Raw genomic sequence first — 13,180 nt, 5'->3', positions numbered from 1 at the left:
AACTTGTAAATTGATAGGAATGTTATGATAAATTATAAAAATATCTCATAATTAATAAGATATTTGGTGATAAATTTAATGTTAGCTAGCTAGTAGTGAACCCTTAAAATAAAGACAATTCCCAAATAATCCAAAACTTGGAGATTGTCCTCAATAGGCAATTTCCATTGTCCAAACACTCGTGTGTGTTAGTTGGCATTGGTAATGTGTAATTGGTATTGTGTGATGAGATTAGAGGTCAAGTTTTACAATTTGTATTTTTTACCCACCCCAACACCTAATAACATGACATAGGACGGATGAAATTAATTATAATAATAAAAAGAAACATTTCAACTCCAAGTTGTTGTCCCTTTACTATTGGTTTCCCTCCCTTTTCTGAACAACAAAATTGCCACTTGATCAGTTTTTAATTCAATTGTGCTACCCAACTTTTTCATTGGGTTTTGATACTTTAATACTATGATCTAATTATATTTTTTTTCACTTGTAAATGAGAGATCTTAGATCGATTCTTACCAAAAATGAAGTTGAACCACATTATTATGACAATCTCATTGTAAAGCTTAGCTCACTCCCCCACTCCCTTAATATAAATATTGTGGTTTGTTCCAAAAAAAAAAAAAATTTCATTATTCACCTTAATTTAATCAAGCTGGTTAAAAAAGTAAGCTCAACTCGCTACATTCAAGTTCGAATTTTCCTTTCTTATTTTCGAAGTTTTGGAATGTTAAATTTTTTGACCAAGTTTAAAGAAGAAAAAAATCTCAATCGGCTGCAAGTCATACATTAGAGTAGAAATTTTATTTTTTATTTAATAAGTTCCTATGAATAAAAGTGACGTGTGAAATGATTCAACGGACATTAGGGTAGAGGCAAGGTGGCACTTTGTCTCATATGGGCCTATTGATTAGACAATAAATCAGCATTGAAGTTGGTAAAGTGTGTGTGGTTTTGGTGGACCAGCTGCTTTCCCATGCAGTAGGGCCCAACTGAACTGCCCCTTGAGGCCCAACTGCTCCTCACATGCACCATGGACAAGCATTTGGTATCTCAGCTCTAATTTGCCTACCTTTTATTTTTTTTTCACTGTGCCGACGAACATTTAAATGCATTTTCCCATGCAAATTCTTGTCCTATTTTTTTGGGTGGTGTTATCCATGCAGTTATTTTCATTTTTTTACATTCGTTTTAAATTTTAGTGGTCGAATCGAATGAAATGAAGAAGATCAATAGATAAAAATTAATAAGAATGTGTGTGAATATTACTACATTTTTATAGAGTAAGTAATTCAAAGTTTGTCTTACTTTACATGCAGTAAATTTACAGCTGAGGTAAACGACATGATTGTTGGAAAATAGATACCCACATCGGTCATATAACAAAATGATACACAATTCATATATGAAAGTCTTCACCCATAATATCAGCAAAGCTTTTGTGATAAAACTCAACATATAATAAAATGTGGTTAAGTTGGGACATTGCATGTTTTTTTTATGTTGTATTACTTGGACATTATAATTCTCTTAGAATTAAATAATATTAACATTTTTTTTATCGGATGTCCCGAAGGCACCTTAGAATTTTTTTTTTTTAAATGGAAAAAGTGAATGAAGAATTAAATATTAACAATATGGCTTCTTATGAACAAATTAAAAAGAAAACAAAGTTGTTTTCTAAGGGCCAGGGACTCGGGGGTTTTGTACTTTCTTTAGAGCCACCACAGCTTGAATTAGAATTCAAATTGCAGGCATCATTTGATATAATTACTTGAAGACAAAGGTTTATAATTGGGTCAAAGAGTACTTAATTAGTGTCGTAATTCACTTTATGTAATTGTGCTAGTAAAAAAGACCTCAATCGGCCATCCAACTAGCACCTTTTAAAACCTTATTTGTGTTAGTAGAGATAGAAAACGTTGAGTATATATAAATAGGATATGCAAATAATAATAACATATCTTTCAAATTTCAAAGCAGACAGACAGTCAGTTGTTGATGCCTCAGCCAGTCAGCCTCACTGCAGGCTTCCAATTGAACGATTTGAATCCATCCATATCTTAAATCACAAGGACGACTCGAATGTTTTACCACCAAACCACTGACCCAGTGTTTAATCTTCATCCACTGTTTTATTCTAAAGTACCACTCTCTTTTCTTTTCTTTCATACGAAAATATATAACATTGTTAAATTTGCATGCAAAACATTATTTCAGTATATATGATGTGTAATACATACAAGAACTTCGTGGATTTATATTAGAGTTACGTCAAGAAAATCTCACGTCTACTCAATATGTAAATATAGTATAAAAAATGCAAATTTACATGGTTTAAGTAATCAAACCATGGTAAGAAGGATTTTTAGTTAAAATAGTCCCTGAGATTTAAAATCGATAAATGTGATCCTTGATTTTGTTTACCATTTTGGTCATTCCGTGAAAAATATCCGTTGAATAAGGAATAAAAAGAAAAAAATACACTAAATTTTTGTCAAATCATTTTGGCCTACTATTTATTAAATTGAGGGTATTTTTTCCATTTGATCCTTTATTTAACAGAAATTTTTCAACAATCAACCATGTCAACAAACGCTATCAAATTTTTAGTGGCGAATTGGTTACTAGCCTAGATTTTAGATTTTGAGCATTGAATTTTGAAATTAAACTCAAGGTTTATTGTATGTCGTAGCCAAATAATCAACTGTGTCAACAATCGCTATCAAAGTTGAATACAATTGAGTATAAGTGAGAATATGGTTATGCCTAAACTCATGACGTAAGGAACAATGGAATATCAACTTTGGAGTAAATGAATAGTGGAAGCTGCTATCAAAGAGAAAATGAGAAGTGGATGTCGTCACGGACTGTGCCGCCCCGCCATGATATGAAACATTACTTCCAAAGAGTCACAAATCATTTTTCTTACACGAATCTTGTACCTCAATTGGTCAACAATTTGATAACAATATTTACTAAATATAGTAGAAAATGAGTTTTGCGTTGCAAGAATCTTGTATCTCGTTTGATCATGAACATTCACCATTCAAGAAAATCATTCGATGTTACACTCAAGATTTCGAGTCTGATTTCTCCTTCTTAATATTTACTTGCATGAGAAAATAATACTAAACAAAGTCTCGTTTGTAACATGTGTCCGTCGGTTTGTCTCAACGCTAAAAAACTCAGGAGAATTTAACACGTGATAAATAATTAGATGTATGGTGAGCATTAAATAAATTTTATGGTGGTGAGCAAAAATCCCGATAAACTCTCTCCCTCTCTCCTTAAAGCGTACACGTCAACAACTTCGTACGTACATTTTCTTCTACAGCTCAAGAGTTAAGGTTTTTAGGGAGAGAAAGTCAGAGAGTGGGGAGTGGGATGGTGGCGACTTTGATGATGGTTTGGAACAACAGAACAGAGAAGAAAATCGAGAGAGAGAACCCTAACTTTTCTTCAATACAAAGCCTCCCTCCCCTCACTGGATGGACCCCATAAAAAATCAATCCTAACCCCAACTGTCACGTATTCTTCTTCTACTCTCTCTCTCCTCTCTCAATCTAACCCAACGCCAACAGCAAGCAAGGATTGTAAAGTTTTTGTCTTTTTTCCCACCACCACTTCCCACTTCTCTCCCTCCACTTTTCTCAGTCTTTAATGGCTGCCCGTTTCACCATTCTCCTCAAAAAAATAGTGGGTCGGTGCTGGATTACCATTGCCACCTCCCTTTTTCGCTGTCAAAAAGATGCCCACTTTGAAAATTTTTAGAAAAAGTCTTTGTTTTCACCATTGTTTGGTTGAATTTTCTTGAACTTAATCTGGGTTTTCTCCAAAGCTTGTGATATTTTCAGAATTGCGGAAAGAAAAAGACAAAAAAAAAAAAAAATGGGTTGGATTTTGAGTACTTCAAAAGGGTCGTTTTCAATGCTGCATTGTACTGTGCTGAATTTTCATGCTGTGTGTTGCTTCGGAAGCCTTGACCTTCAAGGGGTGTTTTTTTCTTAATAAAAAAAACAAAAAACACCAGACGCATGCCTGAATTTTCTGACTTGTAAATTGCATCGGGCAGAACTCATGAATTTGGGATCGAATTTCTGAAAAGGAGATTTGGGGTTATCTCAAACTTTTGTGTATCTCAAGCTTCTGATCAATTTTCCAGCATCATTGCTTAGTTTTGTTCACTGAATTTGAGGAGTGGATTTTTGACCTTTTAACACCATTTGTGATGATCAAGTGCATAATTGTCTTTGAAAAGTCTTTTCTTTGAAGTGAAGACCAAATTGCAGGAATTTTGAGCCTTTTTTGTGGAGAATTTGAGGTGCTGGTTAAGGCTTTTATGAGTGAAAAAATAAGGCTATAGATACCTTGCCATCCAAAGAAAGTTTTGGAATCTTGAGCCTCACTCTGTTGGAAAACTTGAGGAGTTGGAATTGGAATCTGCCTTGTTTATGCAACAGACTTTTATCCAGCTGCATTTCTCTTCTTTCGGTGTATCGAATTCGAGCCTCTGAATTTGAGGTAATTCCTTCATGCATGCCATTTTATATTGATCAGAGTACTACTATTTGCATCTGTTGTTTGATCATCTACAGTCAAATTTTGCCATGATTTGGAAAACATTTTTTAATCTTTGAAGTTTTGAAGTACCATTCAACTGCTGCTTGTTAATTTTATTTGTTTTTTTTCTTTTGTTTGTTGGGTTTTCTTGCAGCCAGACCAGTGACAGATTTTGGATGAACAAAGCCTGTTGAAACTATATATTCATCCCTTAGATATGGCAAAGAAGTCACAGAAACGCTCTGTGAGGTATGAGAAAGATCAGTTAGGCTGCATGTGGGGTTTGATGAGTATCTTTGACTTCCGGCACGGCCGCCCCACCTGGAAGCTGATTTCTGATAAGAGGCATGGAAGTAAGCAAGCTGTTGGTAAGAACTCTCAACTTAGAATTCACTTTTAACTGGATATTTGCAACATGCAAGGATTTTCTGCTATTTTTTGGTATAAGTTTCTTCAGGCTGAAATGAATTCAGTGAGTAGCAGTTGTGTTTTGGGGATTTCTCTGGAAAAGTTTTACTAGTTAACATGTTTATCTAAATGGTTTTAGTAAAAGTTTTATTTGGAATCATCGGAAGGGCAATGTTTCTTGCAAGTCCTAATTCTCTTTCTGCAGCTACTGGACTGTCGAGGAACAAGTTTGAGGTTTTGAGCACTTTGGATGAAAACTTTGAAGGCACACTTGTAAGTTGCATCCATATCGAATTTATTGAATTCACTAATTGAGTGATTATATAACTCATAGAGCTGTGTTAAATGCTTCAGGATGGCGATGGGAGCTCAAAAGCAATAGTGTTAGTGGATGCTTGTAAGCCTAGTGTGAAGAAACTCATGGAAGAAGAAATGTCCAGTGAGCAGGGCATGAAGAAGGAGATAAGCAATCATGCAGTGGAAACTAAACAGTCAGATTCAAGCCAGAACAGAAAGGACCAGAAGAAAACAAAGAGGACTCGCAAGAAAAGCCGAGACATGGACACCCATACTATGAATGATTCAGAGAACTCGGAATCTGGATGCTCTTGCAATCAGAATCCGGAGCAGAAAACTAGAAGTAATGTTGGAATGGATGAGATAATGGAAGAGGTATGTTGCCAGATCCATCAGAAATATATCAATTGCGTGAATCATGACGTGAATGGTGAAGCTCCTGTGGAACCAAGCGACAAGCATTCTGATTTTGAAGAGAAATTATGTGTGGCAATCAAGGAGTTCATGAATCATAAGTTAGCAGATGGGAAACATCTTACGGAAGATCAGAAAGTCCACCACTTCAAAGAACTAATGGATGCACTCGAGGTCTTAAGTTCAGATGAGGAATTGTTTCTGAAACTTTTGCAGGATCCAAACTCACTGTTGGCAAAACATGTCCAAAAGTTCCAGGATGCTCAGATAGAGAAAGATGAAGAATACGCTTCCTTTGCAGAGTCCAAGTTGTCGGAACAGAAGCTTGGTGATGTAAAACAATCCGAGGAGCTTGTCAACCGTAAACAGAGGTACTTTTTCAGGAGAAAGGTCAAGCCTCAGGAAAGAAACCCAAGTAAGGAAAATGAGGATTCTGAAGCTTCAAAGAGAATCGTCATTTTGAAGCCTGGGCCTCCAGTGTTACAAAATTCTGAAACTGGAGATAGTGCATCCCCAGAATCCCATAACATTGTAAGAAATAAAGGGCCAAGTGAAAGAGTTGGTTCCCACTTTTTTCTCTCGGAAATAAAAAGGAAACTAAAGAATGCAATGGGAAAGCAACACCATGGGGCATCTACTGTTGGAAGTTCAAACAGATTGCCTTATGGGCGTCAAAATTCGGGAGGTAGCTACAAAGGAATTGGTAAGGAAAAACTTAGAAGTTCCCCTGGTAAAGAGCATTTCTACATTGAAAGAATTGCTAAACCTTCCAGTGGTATCAAGAGGGCAGAAAAGACTGGGAAAGTGAAAGAACCTGAAGTAAGTTTGAAACATGAAAATCATGGTCTTGCAGATGAAAGGCTATCTAACCTCTACATTGAGGCCAAGAAGCATCTCTGTGAGATGCTGAGTAATGGAGATGAAGGTGTAGATATATCAAGACGGCAGTTTCCTAAAACCCTGGGAAAGATTCTTTCTCTTCCTGAGTACAACGTTTCTCCTTTTGGCAGTCCTGGAAGGGACTTGGAGCATGGCTTTGTTACCGCACAGATGAGATTGTCTGCCTATGACAAACTTTTGAAGGCCAATGAGAATACATGGTCTCCTAAGCGAGAGAAAAATGCCAGCCCTCTTGGTGAGGTAGTACACAACTTAGAGAGTCTGCCGTCTAATTCTGACAATAACCCTGATGATAAAGTACAGCCTCCTACCTCAATACCAAGCATCTCAGATAATCTGATTCAAGATAATGAAGTGGAAGAAGCTCATCCTTCCGTCGTAGATAAGAAGAATTCTGAAGGTATTGATTCTCGCAGCTGTTGAATTTACAATGACAAACATTTTGATTAGTCTCTGTGCTTGCTTTTAAATTCTTTGGTATTTAGGATTTTATAAATTTTTTGTAGGTGTCGAGATTAAAAATGGAAAAGAAATCGTTGCATGGGAAGAAGAAATCATTGCTTGGGAAGAAGAAATTGTTGCTTGGGAAGAAGAAATTGTCTTGGATGCCCTCTCTGAACTAAGTGGTTCTTCAATCACCATAAATGACCAAAATGATGATAAAAGAATTTCGGAATGCTTACAACAGGTATTAATATCTTTCTTTTTTGTGCTTATGATTTATTTTTCCTTTGGTAAACTTGTCTGCTTATATCCATCATCTCCATCCTGATAATTATTCTTGCCCATCTTCCAGAATTCATATGACGAAAACCCGCAATCTTCTTCAATAGCATCCCCTTCCAGCTCTTTAACCACCAAGCATGTTGAGGATTTAGAAAGTGCTATAGATACACCAGAGCGGCCAAGTCCTGTTTCAGTTCTGGAGCCACTATTCACAGAGGATGATATCAGCCCCGGGAAAACCATTTCTCGGTTTGGTATGCTTCATACTAAGACAGTTGATTAACTTTGAATCCTTATATGTTTTGCATTTCTCCATTAATATTAACTTTTTTACTGATCTGCAGGAGAGCTACAACCACTAAGGATCGAATTTGAAGATTATGACCCTTCAGCTGCAGAGCAAGCTAACAATGCAAAAACCTGTACAGAAGACAAGGAACTAATGTTTGATTTTGTAAAAGCAGTCATGCAAGCCTCTGTCTTCAATTGGGATGACTTCTGTATGAAGTGGCTTTCTTCTGACCAAATTATTGAGCCATCATTGTGTGATGAGGTGGAATTTTTTCCTAACCAGCTTTGCTATGACTCGAAGCTCCTTGTTGACTGTATTAATGAAGTTCTACTGGAGGTTTGTGGGCGTTATTATGGTTGCTTCCCTCAGATATCATCTGCGAAACCTAGTATAAGACCAGTACCAGATATGAATACTGCTATAGATGAGGTCTGGATAGAAGTTTATTGGCATCTCCGTCCTCTTCCATTGCCTCGTACTTTGGACCAGATTGTCACAAAAGACATGTCAAGACCTGGAACGTGGATGGACCTTCGGTTCGATGCTGAGACCATTGGTGTTGACATGGGTGAAGCCATTCTCCAAGAATTGATGGAAGACACCATATTAAGCTATGTAGAAGGAAGTCTCGGAAGTGAAGATGTTTCAGTTAAATCTGAATCAAATGAAACAGAGAGCAATGCTTCATTTATAGCTGAATCAAATGAAACAGAGAGCATTCTCAACTTATAGAACACAGTCTGACTTCGATTTGTCTATATCAAATGCCAAGCCACCTTCTTGCTGAGGCAGTTGGAAAGCAAGTCATATTTGTGCTTCCAGAGGGTGAGAAGCAACATTTTAGCTTTCCTGGAGTACCGTGGATCCGGTATGAACTGGATTTGCAACTTTGTTAACTGAAATCTTGTAGATAGTATAGAATCTGTTACATGTCAAAACTAAGGATCGGGGGCATCTGGAGCAGCAGTCAGTCACCTGAATGAAAGCCCTTGATAGCTAGGGAGCAGATATCTGGTCTGCAAATTCTCCTTGCAAGAACTCTGGCACTTCTCTGCAAGTCGATTATACAAGACAGATAAGAACAGGTACCATTTCTGAGTCGTCATCTGTGTCAACCGCTGAGGCGGTAATGTAGAGAGTTGATCTTATAAGTGTAGATTTATAGAGGGTTGGAGTGTTTAGTTGAGAGTTGTTGATTTCATTCATTGTCAATTGTGTTACCTTGTTCTTTGTATTTGGTGTTGTATTTGAAAGCGTCGGAGTACAAGAAGTTGTAGGTTGTGTAGTTCCAAAAGAAAAAAACAAGTTGTGAGTTGTGAGTTCTGAGTCTTGTGACTGACTATTACTGGTGTTGTAATTAGTAATTACAAAGAAAATAAAGGAAGATCATGCTAGGTTTTGTTATATGCGTTGAACAAGCTGGATTTTGGATTGCAGATTAATAAAAGTTGTGGAAAAATTATATTGCACGGGAAGCGGAGATTTTATCAGGCATTCCACAGTGGTTTAAGGGAGTGTGATGTCTACAAATATGAATCATGCAACGCATGATTCGTATTACTTCAATTATGGCAAGTATTTTTTTTTCTCTTAATAAATGTAAATTAGGGAATTAACAAACTTCTGTTTTTAACTTTACTAACAGAGAGATAATCTACTCTAAATTCATCAAATTTTGAGGGAGGGGGATTTAAATTTGGATGCAACAAAGGAGCACACAGCTATAGTCTAAATTCATCAAATTTTGAGGGAGGGGGATTTAAATTTGGATGTAACAAAGGAGCACACAGCTATAGCCAACTTCTCAAGTCTGAGGGAAATTAAGACTTTGATGTTCTTCTCTTTCACAAAATTTCTCTCCTCAGCAAACAACAAAATTCAGAAAGAAATTTATTTATTTATTAGAAATATTCTTTGGATTCAAATAATAATAGGAGAGGAAGCTGCAAAGGTTATCGGCAAACACACAAGCCTCTTTAATATTATCAAACAATTATGTCTTAAGAAAATGACTGAATTAATACAACAATGTTGTGCAGTGCAGCTCATTTGCCTCACATATCATATAATTACATAAACACAAACTAGCATTTCTCATGAAGATTGTACTTTTAACTTCATACGTAACGCCCTCAAGTCTACTCAAACGAAAATTGTGTGAGGTTTACTGAAAGAGAACAAAAGCTCCAGAGATTCACTTTTGACAAGGTGAGATGGTTAATTTTCTTTTCCTACATGACAAGGTGAAATGGTTACTTCTGCCTTTTCTTCGCCCGTAACGATGGGGTTACCGGAGCTGCTGGTCTTTTCTTTGCAAAGGCACTAGTTCTGCTATCTTCATCATCATTGTCATCATCATCTTTAGCAGCTAGTGTGGACTCCTCTGCAATTTTAGCAGCATTTCTTCTTGCGGCATCCAACTTGTAATGTAATTTCCTTTCAAGAGGATCATTTGAAGGTACAAACTTGGATGGGCGGGGAGCTACAGCACCTAGTCCAAGCCTGCAAAATTCAATAAAGAGTTCTGCAGAAAGTCAATAATGTCTCAATAACAGCCAATATTGGCAACTAAAGATAATTATACTCTCTTAAACACAAAATAGATAAATAAATCAACTTGCCTAGCAGGCCGAGCCTGTATTTCAAATGGCTCATCTTCTGCAGGTTCACTCATGGTATTAAGCCATTTTTTAGCCTGCACATCAGCCAATTTTCGTGCACAAAGAAAGTTAGCTTTTGAACATCAATGAAAGGATTGACATCAATAGCATTGCAAAGAACTGTATAGTTCTTAGACTCCACGACACCCCATCATAAGGATTTTCGACCAGATTGCTATGACATCACTGGCAAAAACAGATACTCTTAACTAAAAGATTACGGAGATACCGCATTGATGTAAATGTTGTTTATCCCCATAAACATATAAAAATCATATAATCTTCAGAGTTATCATGTACACAAAACAATCTCATTTAAAACAACCTGGGGAGGTTTCAAATTAGTTCAAACTTGAACCCCATTATTTTCTTGTCTAATAGCCTGCTGCAGATATTCACAACCCAATTACAAATGACAAATCAATCTTTTAGAACAGCATTTCCCTTCTGAGCTCATTCACTACACACACGCGCCACACACACACACACAAATGCAGGCGTGCGCACATACAAACGCGCGTGCCCACACACACGCACAAATGTGGGCGCAGAGACAGAAAGATACACAACTCCAAGAAAACTATCATTTCATATCATCAAATCTCAAATTCTAATGGATCTGCATTCTATGTCGGGTTCTAGTTGCTCTAGACCATATAGACCAGACATGGTAGTAGTAACCGGAAAACAGTACATTGTTCATAACACGACGGGGGAAAATGATCTCACCAGATCCAAAGCTTTATCCAATTTAACTATTTGAGGACGTTCCTTTTTCTGCGGCGTCTTTTCGGTGCTCATTGCTTCCTACACAGCCTGCAGAGAATCAAACAGTCTTAAATCATAATCAAACCCAACCAATACTATCTTATTCATTAGCGAGTAAAACCCAATTCATCAAGTAACAGCTAAATAGCCAAAAGGGTTTTGACCGAAAGCTACATTCGTTTCGGATTGAAGCGTGGAACAAACAATGTATATTGCAACCTAAAATCTGCTACTGAGCCTACAATTTCAAAGCACTTTAAAATCAAAGCTACCCGAACGGTGCTGAAATACTGGTAAACCCAAATCAAATCAGAAAATCTAACAACGGAAACACCATAACTGAAGCAGGATATAAAGCTAGGGTTTTGAACAGCGTACCGATTCCCAGAAAAGCGAGAAATTGCGACGCTTTGAATTGGGTTCTGAGCAGGAGTGCGGGCTTTTGGGTTTGGCAATGGCGCGCAAAAGGCCAAGACTTGGAGAGGGTTCGAGAGAAATAGATGGATTTTAGGAAATAGAAAGAGAGAGAGAGAGACTGATGCTTTGCGGGTTTTTTTTTGTTGGGCATCAACTGAACAAGGATCTTCTGCTCCCCTGTCCTGTTCTCACTTTTACCCTCCAAATGGGATTTTGCCTAAACCTGCTAACCTCGAGTTTTTTTTTTATCAAACGATAGATTTGTTCGATAAAAAAATTGACAGGATTCGAACTCATGTCGTAGCGTAGGAGCAACACTCATTTGGTAGAGAGCCACTTGTCTAAAGTTGAGTTACTTGACTAATAGCTCATCTATATTAGCATGATATGAAATATCTAGAATGTCCTTTTATTCAAAGCACATGAGATTGAATTGATCAACATGAAGTGAAGTGACTCGATTTTGGCAATTCTTATAGGCAATGGTAGATAAATCTAATTTTTGGGATAAAGATTAAAAGCCATTTCGTAGACCAAATCAATAAATAAATTTTATTATTATTATAAACGATATTCAACACCATGTTTTCATCTTGTAAACTGAAGCCAAAACGTTCATCAGTGTGGACTGCACTACATTAGCTTTCTTTAAATTCAGAGTTCCCAAAAGGCCAAATTCAAGTACTTCAAATCTTCTGCCTCCGTTTTGGGTATGTTATCTCTGTCCATTAAGGCAAACTTTTGAAAAACACAGGAATCACCTAGGTGTATAACCAAGCCAATGTCATTAGAGTGGACCAGCATGAATGTTGTTCTTAGTCATTTTATTTAGGGGTGAAAAAAAAAATCAAAAAAGCCGAAACCGACTAAAAAAAATACTAAATTGATAATACCAAAAAATTTGATAACTGAAACCAAAAAATTTGGTACATGTATCAGTACCACACCTACGGTCATTCATTAAGACCGAATTAAATATATATCACTCTTTCTTTCTTTGTCTTCAACGACTCCGCCCTCCTATCTTGACTCCTCTTCAATGCTCTTTCTCTCTACCTCCTTCTCTGGCCGCACCACCAACGCAACGCCTTCTCTCTCCATCTTCTTTGACGACTCTGACGCTCTCTTTTTCACCTTCGACGACCGGAGTTAGGGGTGGGTTCATATCAAATTTTGTTTCTCTTATTTTTGGTTCGGTTACCAAACCGAAACTAGCCCTACTTTTTTCTTCTAGTCCGAATTTTAAGGTTAAGTTTTATCCATGGACTGTTACCGCACTTCTATAGAACAATAACCATGAAACGAGCCATTAATCACTAAACAAAGAAGAGTGGAAACACATGTTGGTGGTCAATCTTCATTGCTCTCTAGTGGTGTGAGACGAAATTGTCGTTTGATAACTATTTCATTTTTTTTAATATGAAAACTCATTTAGTAACTATTTTCAATTTTTTTTAAATATGAAAACTATTTTCAGTTTTGATTTTAAAAAAATATGAAAATTAAAAACAATAAACTGAAAGTTAAATGACCGTTTGATTTGTTTTCCATCTTCACTTTTTTTTTTGGAAACTTAACATTGTTTGACTAGGTGTTTAATAAATGTGTACTTGTCCGAGGTGGCAAATACTGAACATGTGAATATGGTACATAATAAGATTTGAAGGGCTACTTAGTGTTATTTCTCCTCATTTGTGAGTGAGAGATTTTAGTTCAAATCTCGTGGATGGTGAAT

At 36.7% G+C, this 13,180-nt stretch overlaps 2 protein-coding genes across 4 annotated transcripts; one reads left to right on the top strand and one right to left on the bottom strand.

Annotated features, from left to right (window-relative positions):
* Window positions 1-3,430: 3,430 nt before the first annotated feature.
* On the top strand, window positions 3,431-9,004 carry LOC126629225 (uncharacterized). Of its 2 annotated transcripts, none has more exons than XM_050248868.1 (7): window positions 3,431-4,524; window positions 4,722-4,931; window positions 5,177-5,244; window positions 5,326-6,982; window positions 7,089-7,270; window positions 7,379-7,562; window positions 7,653-9,004. In XM_050248868.1, the coding sequence occupies exons 2-7, from the start codon at window positions 4,781-4,783 to the stop codon at window positions 8,330-8,332; spliced, it is 2,922 nt and encodes a 973-aa protein (XP_050104825.1). In that variant the 5' UTR covers window positions 3,431-4,524; window positions 4,722-4,780; the 3' UTR covers window positions 8,333-9,004. The 2 variants fall into 2 exon arrangements, with proteins under 2 accessions (XP_050104825.1, XP_050158119.1); XM_050302162.1 differs by having other exon boundaries at window positions 4,718-4,931.
* Window positions 9,005-9,552: 548 nt separating this feature from the next.
* LOC126613761 (uncharacterized) lies at window positions 9,553-11,617 on the bottom strand. 2 transcript variants are annotated; one of them, XM_050281672.1, is made up of 4 exons: window positions 11,407-11,617; window positions 10,990-11,076; window positions 10,222-10,295; window positions 9,553-10,102 (listed from the first exon to the last, which is right to left on the bottom strand). In XM_050281672.1, the coding sequence occupies exons 2-4, from the start codon at window positions 11,059-11,061 to the stop codon at window positions 9,853-9,855; spliced, it is 396 nt and encodes a 131-aa protein (XP_050137629.1). In that variant the 5' UTR covers window positions 11,062-11,076; window positions 11,407-11,617; the 3' UTR covers window positions 9,553-9,852. The 2 variants fall into 2 exon arrangements, with proteins under 2 accessions (XP_050137629.1, XP_050138213.1); XM_050282256.1 differs by lacking the exon at window positions 11,407-11,617 and adding an exon at window positions 11,203-11,358.
* Between the last annotated feature and the right edge of the window lie 1,563 nt (window positions 11,618-13,180).

Source organism: Malus sylvestris, chromosome 1 (assembly GCF_916048215.2).
Source record: "Malus sylvestris chromosome 1, drMalSylv7.2, whole genome shotgun sequence".
NCBI classification, from domain to species: Eukaryota; Viridiplantae; Streptophyta; class Magnoliopsida; order Rosales; family Rosaceae; genus Malus; species Malus sylvestris.
This window is presented reverse-complemented; position numbering and strand designations above follow the sequence as displayed.

Excerpts from the sequence above, each read along its gene's own strand:
- LOC126629225 (XM_050248868.1), top strand. The coding sequence starts at position 4,781 with ATGGCAAAGAAGTCACAGAAACGCTCTGTGAGGTATGAGAAAGATCAG. Across the intron at positions 5,245-5,325 it reads AAAACTTTGAAGGCACACTT|GATGGCGATGGGAGCTCAAA; the intron begins GTAAGTTGCATC and ends TAAATGCTTCAG. Across the intron at positions 6,983-7,088 it reads AGATAAGAAGAATTCTGAAG|GTGTCGAGATTAAAAATGGA; the intron begins GTATTGATTCTC and ends AATTTTTTGTAG.
- LOC126613761 (XM_050281672.1), bottom strand. The coding sequence starts at position 11,061 with ATGAGCACCGAAAAGACGCCGCAGAAAAAGGAACGTCCTCAAATAGTT. Across the intron at positions 10,296-10,989 it reads TGGATAAAGCTTTGGATCTG|GCTAAAAAATGGCTTAATAC; the intron begins GTGAGATCATTT and ends GCTGATGTGCAG. Across the intron at positions 10,103-10,221 it reads ATACAGGCTCGGCCTGCTAG|GCTTGGACTAGGTGCTGTAG; the intron begins GCAAGTTGATTT and ends TGAATTTTGCAG.